At 40.8% G+C, this 18,123-nt stretch overlaps 1 protein-coding gene across 2 annotated transcripts in view; it reads left to right on the forward strand.

The window, feature by feature from the left end:
- The first annotated feature begins 500 nt into the window (after window positions 1-500).
- Window positions 501-18,123, forward strand: part of RSPO2 (R-spondin 2) — a 166,106-nt gene continuing 148,483 nt past the window's right edge. For both annotated transcript variants that reach the window (XM_007446532.1, XM_007446533.1), the window contains exon 1: window positions 501-594. In XM_007446532.1, coding sequence (XP_007446594.1) covers window positions 501-594 — 94 coding nt within the window. The remainder of the gene's footprint in view (window positions 595-18,123) is intronic.

The raw sequence follows: 18,123 nt of genomic DNA on the forward strand, positions 1-18,123 counted from the left end.
ACCCCACTGTGGGACCAAAGGACCGAAGAGCGCGCCTTTAACCCTGCACCCTCGGGAACTGTGGAGCTCTTTTCTTTCCCGGAGCGCCCGCGCAAAGTCCTTTCCCCCGGGTCGGAGCCTATAGGTCTGCAGCGGTTGCTAATTCACTGATTGCAATCACCTTCCTCTCCAAGTTGCAGGCAGCTGTGCGCTTGGGGTTAAGCTGCCCCGCAGCTCCTGCCAGGCAGTGGGTTCGCTTCCCCCCTCCCTCCCCTTCTTAAATCGGGACGCGTGAAGAGGCAGCTGCCTCCCTGGGCCTTTCTCCACCGGCTTCTCCTCCTCGTCTCTCAGGTTCAAGGCGGAAAGATGCTGGTTGCGCCGAACTGACCAGTGCAGCCCCCTGGGCTAGTGGCGACTCCCCCTCGGCGTCTTCCTCAACAGCGCGGACGGCGCCGGCTCCTCGGATGAGCCCTCCAGTTCCCCGACTTTGAGAGGCGTCTCTCCCCTGCCCGACCGCCCAGATGCAGTTTCGTCTCTTCTCCTTTGCCCTCATCATCCTGAACTGTATGGATTACAGCCACTGCCAAGGCAATCGATGGAGACGCAGTAAGAGAGGTGGGTTCTACCCTGCCGGAGGCGCGTGGGGTCGGGGTCGCGGGTGGCGGCGCTCGCTCAGGGGCTCAGGTGGGCAGGACCGTGCCCTCCACCCCCCGCCATTGCGCGCCACCGCTCCCCGCTTTCCGGTCTCCAGAGCTCTGCCGAACGCTCTGTCTTTTCCGTGCTCAGAAGGCGCGGCGAGCCGGAGCGAGACGCGCGGCGAGCCGGGCGTCCTGCGGGAGTTCAGGGCTGAGCGGTGCGGTCCGTACCCACGTTGACTGCCGAGCTTCTACTTCTGAACTCTTCTCTCTTTCGGTCTCTCTCTCCCTTTTTTTAAGCCTGGCATCCTTTTTTCTTGTTCTTTTTCTTTTTAGTCCTCTCAACCATCTTCCTTGCAGCTCATCTTTCTCTACATTCACCACCCACGTGCACCCCAAGTCCTGACCCCACATAGCTTTGGACACGGCCTACTACTCGGCGTGTGTGTGTATGTTGGGGTGTGAGTGTATGTCTGTGTCTCCGCGCGCGTGTGGGATCGAGAGCTGGGGAGGGGTACCAAGTCGATGTGGAGGACCTGCATTTCTAGGAAAAGAGCAACACTGATTTCTTTTGCTGGACGCTAAGACTAGGTGGGATGACGTACTGAACTTAGCGCATTGAGCGGCAACTCGTGCGCAGGTTTTTTGTGGGGGGGAACGCTTGCCTGCAGGGTGATGTTTTGGAGACAGGCCCGACTTTGCTCTCTCTCTTTACTCCCCTCAAAAGCAGCTACTTCTGAGAGAGGCGCCGGCGCTCAGTGAAACTCACTTGCGGCTTTTTGACCTCCTCCTTCCTCTCCATCACCTGTGTGCACTGTGGGGAGGCGAGTGGAAGCCTTCAGAAAGGTTTCAGAAAGCTAGATTTCCTGATGATTCAGTGCGCCCGTATTTCTGTCTCCGAGTCCTGCTGCGGCTGCAGCTAGTCCAACTGCGTTTTAGGGGAAGGGCTGCTAAACACTGTTAAGTCCGCTGAAGGATTTAAACGCAAACCGCAACACCCCCGCTCCCAGCACGCACAGCCCCACCTTGCAATACCGCCTCAAGGAAGGTGCACAGCAGCCTCTTAGAGTTTATCCGTCTTGGTCGTGCAGTTTGGACTTTTGCGCAGTTAGAATTTGTCTTGAGGTTAACAGATTTTGATTTTTCTGGGATATGAACATCTCGCTCGACTTGTGATGCGGTTTATTTACAACTCGTTTCATGGAATCTCCAGTCCTGCATCCAGATTTTGGAGAGAGCTTTCTGCGCCTTAATTTTTCAAAGCTTTTTGGGACGTCGTTAAGCTGTTCTCACCTACCCGCAGGGCTGAAGGTTGGCCGGCCAGAAGGCAGAACTCAGGGTAACTTGGTGGTGTGCGATTTCCGCCGCCTCTGCTCTCCAATTGACACTATGGAGCTGTGGTTTATGAGAAGGATACCCCTTTCTCTCGCCCTCATTTCTCTTACTCTCCTTGTCTTTCATTTCTGACATTTGGAAAATGCTTACTTTCAGAAGTTTTTCCGAATAAATGTACTAGGGAGGAATTTCTTCCCAGAGGCCATGAAAGTTTCATACTGATATCAGTCTTGCCAAAGTCCCTTCCCATCTCCTTCACCTCCTCTCTGCCTCCTTTCTCCACTCCGGTATTTTCTTTCCAGGTATCACTAGGTAGAGCTGGCAATTTTTGATTACACTGTGGTCTAAGTGGTCAAAGTGTTTGGAGAGGCTTCTCTACACCCTACACCCCCTGCCCCCAAGTAGACACTGCAGCCTATTTGGCTGAAAAGACTAAAGTGCTTTAAAATGTTCAAAATACAAAATATCTAAAATCCTTTGCCAAATTCTTGTTTATTCGATGACTTGCTAATTCAGCGATGTCTTTCTGATCCACATTGCCTGCCCCATTGTGGTTGAATTGGGAAGAATCAAGCATGTTGCTTTAGTAGAACTTAATGCAGAGATGCTGTTTGGTGGAACATGACATTACAGCACTCCTGCGGCCAGAAGCGATACTGCATGCTTTCCTTTTCAGTGCCATCTCCAAAGTTCTGCCTATACCTCCTTAGGTAGCTTACGCAAAACCTATTTGTTTCAAAGCTGCTTTAGCAAAATCTCATGGCAGTTACCACCACATCCCCAAGTGCTGACGTTTAGAAACCCAGTTCTAAAGTGTGCAGTAGTAACTTTTGCCAGACAAACCTTTCAATTTAATAAAATTCAAATGCTTTCAAGTACATGTAAACTGGTAAGGTTGTAAAGAAAAAATTATATCAAAATGTGTGTGTTTTCCTTAACGGGTGTCCCTTCCCAAATCTCAAGCTTCTGGCTAGAATAACTACAACCCTTAAAAGTGACCACACTATCTGTACCAACAAAGGGCGTACTGTGTTTTTAATTAAAAGTGGAACTACTTAAAGTGCTGGCTAGACAGTGTAGGGTGATAGTAGCTTTTCTGCTTTGCAAGGAAGCTTAAGGATTGCATTGTGAGAGTATTGAAATGAATAGAGATCTAACTCAGGTTGTGTGAATTGTCCCTCTTCACAGGCTTAAGCTGGTTTTAATTGATCTCATGTCCACTGATTGATCCTACACCAATTGTTGCGCATACCAAACAATTGGCTTTCCCAAAGGAGATTGATTTAAATTAGTTCCTTGGTGAATGCTTGACTACTAGCCAAATCATGTCAGCAGTGACAGTTGACATGCTAGAGCCTATTGTGGTACCAACATTTCCCCCTTTCCCTTTGTTTTGGATAGTGGCAGTTAAGTATTACTTTCTAGGAAGAAAAGTGATTAGTACATTAAAAAAAGGTGTTGTGGCTTAGAAGATCAGTTATTTTCTTGGCTTTGTGCTGTGATGTCGGCAGCAGTGATACCAGGATTGGTTAGGCTAATGCCCGGGATCTGATTCTTTTTCTTTTTTTCATATTCCATCTGCAAATAATCAAACCTTCACTGTGGAGCATTCTCAGAACTCCTTTGGCATTATGTTTAGTCTGCTCTATGATCTCAGATGCTCTATAATATCATTTTCTTAATGAAATAAAATTCTTGGCAGAGATCAGATAATTTAGTCAGTTAAAATCAGTTGCATCCAGTCTGGAATAGAGAGCAAATATATCATTTAACTTTGTGCTTTATTTCAAAATATGGCCAGAGGATTAGAGACTAGCATGTCAGATAAAACTGTGTATGGGAGAGACTATCATAAACAACACTAGCCATCTACTAGTCTTTTTGTCTGCTTATTTAGAAAACAAAATCATACAGTAAAAGTGCATTTGATAATCACTACTGGGGCCTGGCAGCAATACATTTGAAAGTAAGGCACAAACACAATAGTGAGAATGAATATCTTGTAGATGGGAGACACATGCCAACGTTTTGAAAAGCTGATTGACAACTCATGTTGTGTCTATGTGGTAACTCATTGGCCCCTCACCCTCCAGTCCCCTTCAAAAACATAGTCATTATTAGCTACTGTTAACCCCTGTGGCCTGTATCTGTCTTGGGACCTCTTATGGTTTATTTGTATGGTAAACTGGGTTATCCGATTTGTCTTATTTTTTGGAATGGTTGTAAGCCACATTTCAGGCCGCATTACTGAAAGGTAGATAGACAAATCTTAACTTTATTATGGTCTTCTGGGATTTCTTGAGCTTAGTATGTAGTGATTTCATTTTATATCTCCTTCATTCTATTGATATGCCCAGTCACAGATTTACCAGGGATTTATGAAAACTTCTTGATGAAATTCTTTAAAAGGAGCAAGGCTTCCAGACATGTAATTGTGTTTCTGGTGGTATGATGGTAGGGGGCGTGGTATGACAAGTGTTTCCCGCCATAGCCTTTTCCCTCCTGAAGCCTCAGCTTCTCTCTCCATAACCGCTCATTTTCCTATGATTAGATTTGGCTTCTTCCATGAAACTGAAGTGTTTATCACAAATAGTGTGGTATGTTACTGGCAACTTCGGTTGTTTAAACAAAACAAAACAAAACACTACATTTCCTCTTAAACCTTATAAGGCTGAATTAATTAGTGTTTTAAAAAATCAAATGAGTAGATGTGGAGATATTTACAAGTTTTACAAGTACTTTTAATGATAGCTTATTTCTCACAGTATTCTTTCAAAATGGCACATGGAACATATTAACCTACGCTTAAAAGCTTCGGAATACATTTGTAGGCCTGCTTTTTTAAGTTTAGAGTGTTTCAGAAAAGCTCATGTGATGTTTTAACTTTGCAGCATAAATATGTTCTTTCTTTTCTTTTGTTCTTCTGTTAGTGGGCTTTTCTTCCAGCATAATTCTGAGTTTTTCTGGCCAGTACCTTACCAGTGCACAGAGGTTAGAAAGTTGCCATTTCCCCAACCAACGTCTTATTCCTCTCTTGAAATTTGGAAGTGATTCAGAATAGGTGACATTTCCTCAGGCCTCCACTTATTCTGGCTTTTGTTATCTGTTTATAAATCTAGCTTGGGTCGAATCCAATGTTTACAGAAATCACAAGTTGGAGACGACACTTCTAATTTCTTTTTTTTAAAATAGATTTTATTTATTTATTTATTTATTTATTTATTGGCTGCGTTGTGTCTTCCGTTGCTGTGCGCCGGCTTTTTCTAGTTACTGCGAGTGGGGGCTACTCTTGGTTGTGGTGCGTGGCTTCTCATTGCTGTGGTTTCTTTTGTTGCAGAGCACGGGCTCTAGGTGCGCGGCTTCAGTAGTTGTGGCACACGGGCTTAGTTGCTCCGTGGCATGTGGGATATTCCCGGACAGGGATTGAACCAGTGTCCCCTGCAATGGCAGGAGGATTCTTAACCACTGTGCCACCAGGGAAGCCCCGATGCTTCTAATTTCTTAATGCAAAACTACGTCTTGATTTATTCAGAGACTAACTGGACAGTTTATAGATTATCCGGGATTTTTAGTTCTTTTCTTCCAACTGACTGCCTTTTGAACCAATTTTTTTTTTTTTTTTTTCCTGGAAATAAGCACTCTTACCCCTCCCAAGTTCAGGAAATAGATGACAGACAAATCATTTGACAGAATGACCCTGCTAAAAGGAGGTGGTAAGCTCTGGGATAAAAATAAAGTTTAAAATGTTCTTTTTTCAAAATGTCATGATGGTCACTACTTTTTTCCCCATTATCTGCCACAATCAAGGATTGACCATTAGATACAGTGTTGCATGTCATTTCAGGAAATAGATGACAGACAAATCATTTGACAGAATGACCCTGCTAAAAGGAGGTGGTAAGCTCTGGGATAAAAATAAAGTTTAAAATGTTCTTTTTTCAAAATGTCATGATGGTCACTACTTTTTTCCCCATTATCTGCCACAATCAAGGATTGACCATTAGATACAGTGTTGCATGTCATATTTATACATTTTCACAATTTTAGCTGGAATAAATATGGAAGGCACTAATTAATACAGTACATAAGTAGTATATAATTATATATGATAGGGAAGGCATATCTACTTACATGCATATACGTATGTGTATATGTAGGTATGTGGGATGGGGCATGGTGTAACTATGGAGAATTGGGTTTTTGTAACTAAAGGATTTTTACTCGTCTTTCCCATTTTTCATCTTTTTCTCAGGACAACAGAGCAGGATAGGGGTAGGTGGGGGGTCTGAGGACTAGAGGAGGGAATGGGTAAGGATACAGTGGTTTTATTCTTTCCAAGACCCCCCCCCCATGTATCCTTCTCTCCTCTAGGACCTTTCTGTATCCAGTCACCCTCTTTTCAAGCCTGCTGCTATCCCGCCATCCTAAAATTCCTAATTTCCTTCTTTCTCACCTTACTTTCCAATCTTTTTCTTGACTTCAACCCTTCTCTTGTCTTGCCTAATAATGCGCTTTCATTCACTCACTTGTCAGTCTGTCACAATCTGGCTTCTACCTCCACCATTTCATCGAAAGGGTTTTCTTAGTGGTCATCCATACTCACTACTCATGTCAGTGCCAACCCTGCCAACGTTACAGCCCTCCCGTCACTGAGATTATCACCCCTTTCCAAAGAAAGTCTCTTCCTTTGGGGGGCTTCCCTGGTGGCGCAGTGGTTGAGAGCCCTCCTGCCAATGCAGGGGACACGGGTTCGAGCCCTGGTCTGGGAAGATCCCACATGCCGCGGAGCAACTAGGCCCGTGAGCCACAACTACTGAGCCTGCGCGTCTGGAGCCTGTGCTCCACAACAAGAGAGGCCGCGATAGTGAGAGGCCCGCACACCACGATGAAGAGTGGCCCCCACTTGCCACAACTAGAGAAAGCCCACACACAGAAATGAAGACCCAACACAGCAAAAATAAAATTTAAAAAAAAAAAAAAAAGTCTCTTCCTTTGGTTAGTGACACTGCACTCTAGTTTCACCTCCCATATTCTGCACATTTTTCTTCTTTGGTCCCCTCATTCGGAGTAGGTGTAGGCTCCTATTTACCTTTATTCTTTCCCTTGGGGAATTTTATCCATCCCTTTATCCTCAACTGCCTTTTCCATGTAAAGTCCTTGAATTCTGTCCCCCCTTTTTTTGAACTCCAGATTATGTTACTCTCTGATTTCCCAACTACTGCCATATGGATAAATAGTTCATGCACTCTCATATATGGATAGGTATTCCATTCCGTGCACATTCAGTCTTGACAACTCAATTCCTCTTCTGTGCGTGAAATTACTCTTCCTCTCCCAAATGTGTTCCTGTACCTGTGTTCCTTTTTTCTGTTCAGGGGTTTCTGTGTGTCAAGGCTGGAAGCCTAGCTGTAGTCTTTGACTTCCTATTGTCTCTTTTGTTGGTTTATTCAGTCTTAGCGGGTATCAGAAATGTTGTTTACGTCTACCCCGTACTCTCCATTCCCAGAGGTATTTCCTAGCTCAGGTCCTCACTGACTCATTTCCCATCATCCACTTCTTCCTCACTCCATCCTTTACAATGCTGCCACATTGAATTTTTCTCAATGTGATCCACAGATCTGATCATGTTACTTCTTTGCTAATAAACCTCAAACCTCCCAGGTCTCCATATTGACTGCAGAATAAATTCCAGCTTCTTTCACTTTACATTCAAGTGTACTCTACCATCTGACCACAGCCTGTTTCCAACCTTCCACCACCACGAAAGCACTGTATGCTTAAGCTACACCATATGAGTTCATTTCCAAGCATACCGTTATGTTTTCATGTTTTTGGGTTGTCGAGCATGTGGTGGTGCCCAGCTAAATAAAAGGTCACTGTTTCTGTGAAGCCTTCCTGGAATTTTCCCTAAAACCTTTCTTAGCTTTTCCTGCTACTCCTAAAGGACTCTCATTTCCCCCTTTATTTTGGCTACTTTGCCACATGTGTCATCTTTACTATATTTTAAGCTCCTTTAGGGCAGAACTTTGGCATATTCATCTTAATACTCCCCAAACCAGGCCAACTAGAGTGCTTCCTCCACAAGCTGTGGCTGAACAAAAAGTCAGTGATGATGAGATTTTGTTGTTTGCCCTTAAAATAATGCTAATGACTTAATGAGAAATGTTTTTGGGCATAGTTGAAGTTTGAATGAATAATTAGGATAATAGGTATAATTTGATTATTTACTATTCTTCTATAGAGTTTAAAGATGAGCAACACTGATGTGTAAAAGCATCCCAGTCTAGCCTTCAGAATTTCAGAGTACACTAGTGCTTGCGTGTGTATTCATATACCTGTTTATTATTTGAATGATAGAGTATCCCAAATGGTGGGTGAGTTTAGACAGGGGAGGGGGAAACTCTGTGGGAGTCACCCATATCTAAAAAATACTTCTAAACGAAGGGCCAATAAAGGATTTTCATCCCCAAACACTTTGTCTGTATGAATAATTATTTAGAGAAAAAAGAAAGTAGCATTTATCTTCTTAAAAGGCAGTCATATTAATAACATAAATAAATTAGTGCAGGCAAACATTCAATCTTATATTTATGACTTTAGAATAATAAATATAGCAGTGTAGACATACCTGTGAGAGACACAGGTGTGTGTGTGTATGTGTATGTGTGTATTTTAGAATAAGTTCTTCTGTAGGTGTGAGTAGACTACATAGTTTTTTGTACAGTGCCTTCCAGGAGAGCACTGACATTTTGCTACCCTTTGAAGGAGGTGAGACTGGTTTAACTAATAAAGAAGGTGAGCTGCTTACTGAAATGTATAATTAAAAAAACTAATTTTTAAGTGGAAGAAAGCTAGAACTGGAATCCAACCCTCCCGAATTCACTGGCTTTTCCTGTACACAGTACACTTCTAACATCAGTGTTCGCTTTAAAAGAAGAAATCACCTTTAAGCCCATTTAAAAGTTCTTTGGACCTAGAGTTTTACTGAGCCTCAGAACTTCCTACAACTCTTAATTACGCCACTAAAGTAACTGGTATTAAGGAACCGAAGGCTGAGTGGGTGCAGTAACTGAGGTGTAAGACCATAAGTGTAAAAACTTGCATACTTGTGTTGCTAAATTTTTTATCAATGTTCTTGCATATGAATTATAGGAACTTCTTTTATTTCTGGTACTCCCATAGCCAGAACAAATACCTGTGTGTCTGTGGGTGTGTGCTTATGTATCAATATGTTTGTTTGTAGGTGTGTATGTATGAATTTTGTACATACACTTATGTGTTATGTATCACATAAGTGTTATGTATCATAACACCATCATATGATCAGCATAGCCAATCAAGATTAGAGAAATCTAGTAAATATTATTTTTACTCTTAAAATGTAGAGAAACTAATTGTAGGTAGCTCTCCACCTTATCTTGTCATTTGGGGAAAAACTTTACAATTTACTTAAAACCATTTGATTTTCATCACCTGCTGAAGGATATTAAGAGCACTTATAAAACAGCTGGTTCTGCACGTTTCTTTTGAGCAAGGCTTCTTAACTTGGGGTCCAGAGATGGGGCCAGGGTTTTTGTGAGTCTCCTGAAATTAGATGCAAAACGTTTTCTGTTTCTTTTTAGCGTGCAAAGAGAGGATCTAGAGCTTTCACTGAGGTCTTAAAGTGGCCATGGTTCATCTTTCCTTCAACAGGTTAAGAAGCATTGGTTAAAGAAATAGGAGGTAGACCTTGTTAAAGAGCATGATGCCAATTGGCTGCTTCAAATTGACATAAACTTTTAGGAAACAAGTGTCTATTTCCCATATGTGGGTTTCCAGCCATTTGCCATGTGTATAATCCACAATATGAGGACACATTGGAAACACTGTCTCAAGACTTATTTCAGTAAATAATTACTTGGCTAATAATACCTTTCTCAAAGGCAATAGTTGTTAAATTCTATTTCCCTAAAAAGTTTATAAAAGTACAAAATAAACACAAATAAGGGGTTCTGTTAAAACTTCTCATATAGTCTAATTTTTATCTCATTAATAAAGCAGTAATATAAAATTTTAGAAATCAGTGTTGCAATTTTCCAGCTGATGATGGGCAGTGCTGGCATTAATAGGATTTGCATGTATCACACTGCCAGTTCACAGACTGGTCAGAACCAGGCTTAGCACTCTTCAGTTCTGGCCACGTAGGCTTCCACAAGATCCTTGCTGCTGGGTCAGCACACTTAGAATTTTTCTACCTTGATGGCCTTCCTCTCTCACCTATATCACTGGATTCAGCAATTCAACCAGCCACTTAGCAGTTAAAACACACAGAGCGATAGAGGGCGCACTTTGCATTCTTTTCCTCATGCTTTGTTCTTTGAAGTTTTGTAGGTTTTGTGCTTGCCTTGCCCTGCCCTGCCCTGCCCTGCCGGGTAGGTTCAGGTGGGAAACCTGTTCTACTCTGTCCAGTAAGATTGAGGCTGTGAACAACTTGACCTCCTCATGGAGAGACAGGGAAAAGGAACAAGTAAAGAGGGCTTTCAGTTTTACTGAGAATTTCTGGTTTTGGTCCCTAGTCTCCTTTTGACAAGACCTTCTTGCCAAAAGGCAGACTTAACCAAACTCACAGTTTTAATATCTGTGAGGCAGATATTAAAGCTAGAGTTAGTGTTAACCAGGAGGTGGATTCCAGCTTCTATATATAGCCACTTTGGAAAACATTAGTTTTTCTTTTTTTAAATTAAATTTAATTTTTTTAAATTAATTTATTTTTTTCTTTTTATTTTTTAAAGAATGTTTTCCATAAAGTGCATGCCTAAAAATGTAAGCAATTGGTAAAACTTGGAGTTGACCAAATGACTCCATGTTAATACTTCCCAATTGTTCACCAAATTCTTTAATCTTTTGTAGAGACCCATTTCATTCAATGGATCTCTCACATTGCAACCCTTTGAGAATGATAAAAATTGTCTGATCTTATCTTGAAAATCTCAAGTTTAATTTTTTTTAGGTTCTCTTTCTCCTTCACGTAATAATGTCTGACATAGGATTTAAAAATTCTCTGGCCCTTCATTGTTGATCACCTTACATTCTGTGTTCTAATGCCTCTTTCTTGGCTTTTGGGAACTCCCTGGCGGTCCCGTGGTTAGGACTTGGCGCTTTCACTGTGTGGGCCCGGGTTCAATCCCTGGTCGGGGTGGGGAAACTAAGATCCCGCGAGCTGAGCAGTGCTTCCAAAAAAAAAAAAAAAAAGGCTGGCTTTTAATGTTGAAGACATTTGTGCTATATCTTCATATCTTCATTAACCTTCCTATGTATCTATGTATTGATAGTAGACCAGGTTTCAAGTTGAGTCATAGCTGGGTTAATATTGCCATGATCAAGTGACGTGTCCTGTGCCCATCACACCCTTCCCCTCTGCCACCCCCCACCCCGCACCCCATAGCCCTTTAGAGTGACTGTGGTATTCATTATTCTCAGGTGTTCCACTGCTATAACTGGTCTTTGAGGACTCTGCACTGAATGATCCCAGTGGCATGGGAAGAATTGTACCTGGGGCTCCCAGGTCGCCATCCTTAAATATAAATTAAAGCAGTCCTAGTCTTTGACTTGTCCTCTGGGTGGTTCTTGTAGGTGGAAGAATATCTTGTTAAAATTCTAACTTTTGACACTTGCTTCTTGATGATGTTTTAGAGGATCACTTCTTTGGAAGTGTGTGTATGTATGTGTGTTTAAGGGTCAGGTTTATAGGATATTTTGAGGGACTCCTGGGTATTAGTTCTGAGCTCTAAGTCAATATGAAGACATGGCAGAGAATAGCTGTAGGTGGAGTGAATAGAAAGAGCAAACATTAAACTTTTCTGTTGACACAAGGATCTGGGTATCTGTCTGATGCTTAAAGAGAAATCAGGGCTATCCTACCCAAAGCGTTCCTTCTACTGGTGAAATATACCTCGTGGTTACTATCCTTCCATCAACTTAGTATTATAGAAAAACTTTGTTAGGGATAGGAGACTAATTTGAAAAACCAAATGTTGTTTGATAGTGGACAGCAGTGGTTCCCAGAAGTGTGAATAGTGGGTTGAGGTTAGTTTGTTGTGGAGCCTCGGAAAGCCGTTCACACCACTCCTGGTGGTCAATAAGTCATGTACTGGCTGATGTGATTCTTGACTGAATCTGTCAATTATGAAAGATTTCTTTGTCCCCCTCCCTTTGAATAATACTATCCTGAAAATTGATCTAGAGCTTGGCAATTGTCTCTTGAAAATTGATTGTCCAAAGTTATGAATTTTGTGCACTTTAATTGTTCTCTCATGTAGAAGTAAAAATAATTAGTTCTTTGCAGCTGCTGTGGGTGATCTCAACATGATTTTGACTTGAAAGCGACTCAAAATGAGTAATAACTGTTCTAAAGGCTTTGGCAAGCTTCAAGTAGTCATCTTTTTTGTTGAATTCTGGGAGAGAGTTTTGAAGAAATGGAAGAGTCTGGACCTAGAGAGAGGAAGAAAGAACAGGATCACTCCCTTCCAAGACTTGAGGCCTGTCACATGGAAAAAGGGTGTAATTCGTTCTTCCCTTGGGATTAAGGCAAAATGAAGGAGGCTTATAGGGAGGAAGATTATGGCTTATATTTAAGAAACTATCCACTCATGTAAAAGACCCTTTCTTGATGCCCCGAGTTATTGGAAATTGCCCTTTTCCAGCAGCAGAGGGTATCTCTTAAGAGTGGCTGTATTGAGTGTAGAGAAACCTTGAAGGGCCACTCACACCATAAAAGCCATGATGAGCACATCTGCAATGTATCTGGCATCTAATATTTAAATAGAAATTCTTGTTGACAATTATTCAACTCAAATTACAAGACCCCAATAATGTCCTTCCCAAATAGAGAACACTAAACAAAATTACTTCTTTAGATTCTGCATCACATGCCTCTGTCATCATTCTAAACTTCAGTAATAAATAGTATCATACATATTGAAGTCTAATCGGAATTCCTAAAAAAGAAAAGATGTATTTCTCAAGTCTTACATGACCAGGATGTCAATTTCGAGAATGTTTCATTATAAGAAGGTCAGATTTCAATGCAACTATAACCAGCATGGGTTCTGCCGTACAAATACTTTGCTTTCTTTAATGGGGTTACTAGACTGGAAGATAAAGAAGCATTGGACAAAAATTCATTAATAATAATACTTTGCACTTATGAAAGCATAATAGGGTTAAAAATTCTTTTGGAACAGGTAGAGAAATGAACATATATCATCTTCTGTTACTTACTTGAATTACATTTGACAGAGTGGTGAGTAATGGATTGATGTGCACTTTGCAGGAAGCCTCTGGCATAGTAAAGGACCCTCTCTTCAGCCTAGTTTGGAACAATATTTTCTTAATGATTAGGTTGAAAACAGATGGGCATGCCGTCCACACTTGTGCATAATATGAAGTAGAAGAGGACATTTAACAGGCCGGTTGACATTTTACAAAAAGATCTTGATGGCTGGGAATGGCAGGATGAATTTGTGAATGAAATCTTTTTTTTTTTAAACATCTGTATTGGAGTATAATTGCTTTACAATGGTGTGTTAGTTTCTGCTGTATCACAAAGTGAATCAGCTACACATATACATATATCCCCATATCCCCGCCTCTTGCGTCTCCCTCCCACCCTCCCAATCCCATCCCTCTAGGTGGTCACAAAGCACCGAGCTGATCTCCCCGTGTTATGCAGCTGCTTCCCACTAGCTAGAAAAAAATGCAGAGTTTAGATCTTAAGATCAAGGACCCAACTATGGACGAATAGGATATTGGAGACAAGGGGTTACCACTGATTTTTGAGGTGACACTGTGACATAGTTGTGAAAAGAAGTTGGCTACATTAAGAGAAATATTTACCTAGATTAAAGAATGAGGAAGATGAAGGTCCTCAGCCCACACCAGTGGTTTGTTCTAGATGTCATTACTTTCGGAAGTGCATTTGCAGCACACATAATACTGTATTGATTTCCTAGGACTGTTGTAACAAAGTACCACAAACTGGATGGCTTAAAAGAATAGAAATTGATTTTCTCACAGTTCTGGAGGCTAGAAGTCCAAAATTAAGGTGTCAGCAGGTCTATACTCCCTCTGAGACTATAGGGGGTGATACTTTCTTGCTGCTTCCAGCTTCTGGGGACCCCAGATGTTCCTTACTTTGTGGCAGCCTAACTCCAATCTCTGTCTTCACCTTCACACGGCTGTCATCCCTCTGTGATGGTCTCTCATCTCTTCTTATAAGAATACTGCTTATATTGGATTAAGGACCACACCAGTAACCCCATGTTAACTTAATTTCAGCTACAAAGACACTATTTCAAAATAAACTCACATTCACAGGTACCGAGGATTAGACTTCAGTGTATATATTGGGGGGCACAATTCAACCCATAAGTCCTAACCTGTGGCAGACCTGTAGGTTCTTTAAATCCTCATTTTCACAACTCTGTGTAATAAGTATTATTATTATTAATGATACCATAAAAATAATAGTATTAAAAGAAAAAGTAATGGCAATAGAAGTATAACTAGTAGAGCACTGTACATAGCCGCTCAGATTGTGTACTGCACATAAAGCATGATATTAATGACACCCCCCTGGACTTGTGCACACAGTGGCCCTGGGGGGGAGAATGCTTTAGACATGGTTTATAAGTGTATAGGTTTTGGAATTGGACTCTCAAATTCCTTCCTGCCCATGAAGTTCCACGAAATTGCACGAATCCAAAGAATCACCTGCGTGTGCTGATTACATTTTAAAATAAATCCATGAATCAAATTGACTTCTTCAGCTAAAGCTGACAATTCTGTTTAACTGGCTTCCTCCTGAAGTTTACAGAACTCCAAGAGCTGTTAGCATCCTTTATGAAGTAATGTTTGTGAAGTAATTACTCAAATATCAACATGGTCTGCTGTACAGTTGCCTCTGGTGTTAGAGGTATCTTAAATTAGTTCCCCCTGATATTGAGTAGTATCTAATATTGGCACTGCCAGGGAGCTGGATCTGTTCATACTTGTGTGCTATATATAAAGGGCTGGTAAGAACAGACTTTTAAATGTTCTCACATTTTAAATGTGATAAGTTTCAAACATACACAAAAGCAGAGAGGGTAGCATAAGACTGCCTATCACTCAGATCGAACAAATGTTGAGATTTCATCACACTAGTTTCATCTATTCTTTATATTCTTAAGTTTTTATTGTTATGTGTTATAAAGCAAATCTCAGATGTTACGTCATTTTACCTTATCTATTTCTTACAGATACGGACATTTTCTTACTAAACCACGATGCCATTAACATACCCAACAAAATTGCTTATTCCTTGGTACCAGCTCATAATCAGTATGCCATCAAACTTCATCAGTTGCCTCAACAATATCTTTATACAGCTGATACGTGTGAATCAGCATTGATGTAACACCCACTCATTGTACTTGGTTGGTATGTCCCTCAAGTTCCTTTGATTCTAGAGTAGTATTTCCTTCCCACTCAGTTTTCCGTGCCACTGACTTATTGAAAAGATCAGGTCAGTTTTCTACAGAATATCTGCCATTCTGGATTTTTCCTTTTGCTCCCTTGTGGGGGTCATTTGACTTCCTCCATGTTTTTGGAAACTGGAAGCTCTCCTTGAAGGTTTGATTACATTCAGGTTCAACTCCTTTGGCTAGAACGCTTCACAGGTGTTGCTGGGCACTTCATGTTACAACACATCAGGAAGCACACAACATCCCATTTCCTTAGTGATGCTAAGGTTAACCAGTGGGTTCACGTGGTAACAGCCTGATTCCTCCATTTTGAGGTTCCCATTAACCTTTCATGTAATGGTTTCTTCTGTTGATTATCTTTGAATCATCAGTTTCTTTTGGGGTTATAAAATAGTTTTTTTCTATTTTTATTCCTTCCACAATTATTAGCTGAAATTCTTCAATAAAAAAAGAACTGTTCCTTTTCAACCATAGATATTTTGTTAACTATGAAGCAGTTCTTAGAGAGCAGGCAATACACTTAATTCTTCCTCTTTAATTGCAGAGTAATTTTCAGAGTAATGAGTTGATGCATGTTTGGCTGGCCAGTGGGTCAACTTTGATTTGTGTCAAGCCATGGCCTGTCAGATGGAGGAGGTGAAGTCTTCCAGCAGTTTCTGCTTACTGAAACATTAGTGGTAGAATGACATTAAAAAACTCTGTTTTTGGCTTATGGTAACAGGAATGAAATGCAAACCTTCTGAAAACCTGAATTCTATTAGACATCTTCTGATAATGTTTTCTGTTAACAGCTTTCAGAGAAGCTACTGAGTGAACGTACAGTAGCTTCAGCCTAGTGTAATCTGACACTCATTGGGTAGAAAAACAGTACTTTGTGCTACTTAAACACTCTCTGGAAGGCTTAGGGAGGGAAGGAAGGAAAATATTTGAGGAGATCAACTGGATGTTGTAGAATAAAAGTAGCGTCACCTGAGAAGGATTAAAGTTTCCTCAAAGCTTGACCTGAATGGCAGCCTGCCGCTTAGAATGTGTACCCCACACCCGTCAATGGCTCGGTTTTAGCTGTGTGGTCTTTAACTTGAAGGCATGTGAAGAAAGGGTCTAGAGGTTATGTCTTCAGTGCAAAAGTGGCAGTAAAAGTTGTAAAAAAAAAAAAAAAAAAAAAATTCTTCCTACTTATTCTGCAGGTAGTTCTTGCTAATTACAGAAATCTTTCCTTTATCCATTTAAAACCCTAGCTTATTGCTGCTAATTAAGTTACCATTGATATTCGTTTCACCTGTTGAAAGATATCTATAACATCTACATTTAATAATTTTATTACTTAATGAAGTTGAAAGTTTAATTCACACAAATGTCTGTTGCGAGAAGTAGATAAAAGCATGCTAGAAGTTTCGAATATAAACATATTTAGTACATGGCTCATGAAAACAAACCTGTTGCTAGAGAAATACAAGCCGGTAGGTGTGTGCTCTTCTTAGAAGTAAAGTGCCTTTGCAGTGTTTTTTTGTTTGTTTGTTTTGTTTTGTTTTTTTTTAACATCTTTATTGGGGTATAATTGCTTTACAGTGGTGTGTTAGTTTCTGCTTTATAACAAAGTGAATCAGTTATACATATACATATGTTCCCATATCTCTTCCGTCTTGTGTCTCCCTCCCTCCCACTCTCCCTTTGCAGTGTTTTTAAGAGCAGAAAGTATTGTGAGCTGAAGAAATTGGTTATCTTGCAAGTTCTGAACAGAAATCCCTTTTTTTTTCTTTTTTTTTTTTTCTTTTTTGCGGTACGCGGGCCTCTCACCGTCATGGCCTCTCCCGTTGCGGAGCACAGGCTCCGGACGCGCAGGCTCAGCGGCCATGACTCACGGGCCCAGCCGCTCCACGGCATGTGGGATCCTCCCGAACCGGGGCACGAACCCGTGTCCCCCGCATCAGCAGGCGGACTCCCAACCACTGCGCCACCAGGGAAGCCCCCAACCTGTACATTTTTAAGTGAGAAAACAAATGAGCTATATCCACTAATTAGGGCCAGTAGTTCATGTCCCACTTTTTCACTTAGTTTTGAAATGTATTTTGGTAATAAACCCTCATCTTGCTGAGATATTTAGGTGTTTTGTCTTGGAAGTAAGTGGTAAAGACTTTGCACTGTGTTCATATAAGTCATTGGTTTAAAAACCACTAACTGCAGAATTTTTTATGGATATAATTCCAACATTTATTTATTGTTGAAAATTTGGAAAATAGAGAACAAAACAATGAAGAAAACAAAACTACCAATAATCTTCCCATTCAGCAGTAACCACTGTTAACATTTTGGTTTTTATCCTTCTAGATATTTCCACCCCTTGTACATAAATATAAGATTTTAAAACTTAATACATCATAAAGCACATATTCGTACCTATTTTAATGATATGTCTGCTTCATAAGTCATTGTTTACCATGACATTTTAAAATCCATTTCCTTATCATTGGGCAGATAAACATCTCAATATTAAGTTTTCAGTATTATTAATAATGCTGCTATGAATCTCCTTGTACTGTACATCTTTTCCCACATCTCTTTTCCTTAGGAATCATTCACAGAACTAGATATAATAATTAATATACTTTAGTCATTACATTTATTGAGCACTTACTATGTGCCAATCATAGTTCTTTGTGCTACGTATTATT

The sequence above is a fragment of the Lipotes vexillifer genome, unplaced genomic scaffold (genome assembly GCF_000442215.2).
Source record: "Lipotes vexillifer unplaced genomic scaffold, Lipotes_vexillifer_v1.1 scaffold327, whole genome shotgun sequence".
Lineage (NCBI taxonomy): Eukaryota > Metazoa > Chordata > Mammalia > Artiodactyla > Lipotidae > Lipotes > Lipotes vexillifer.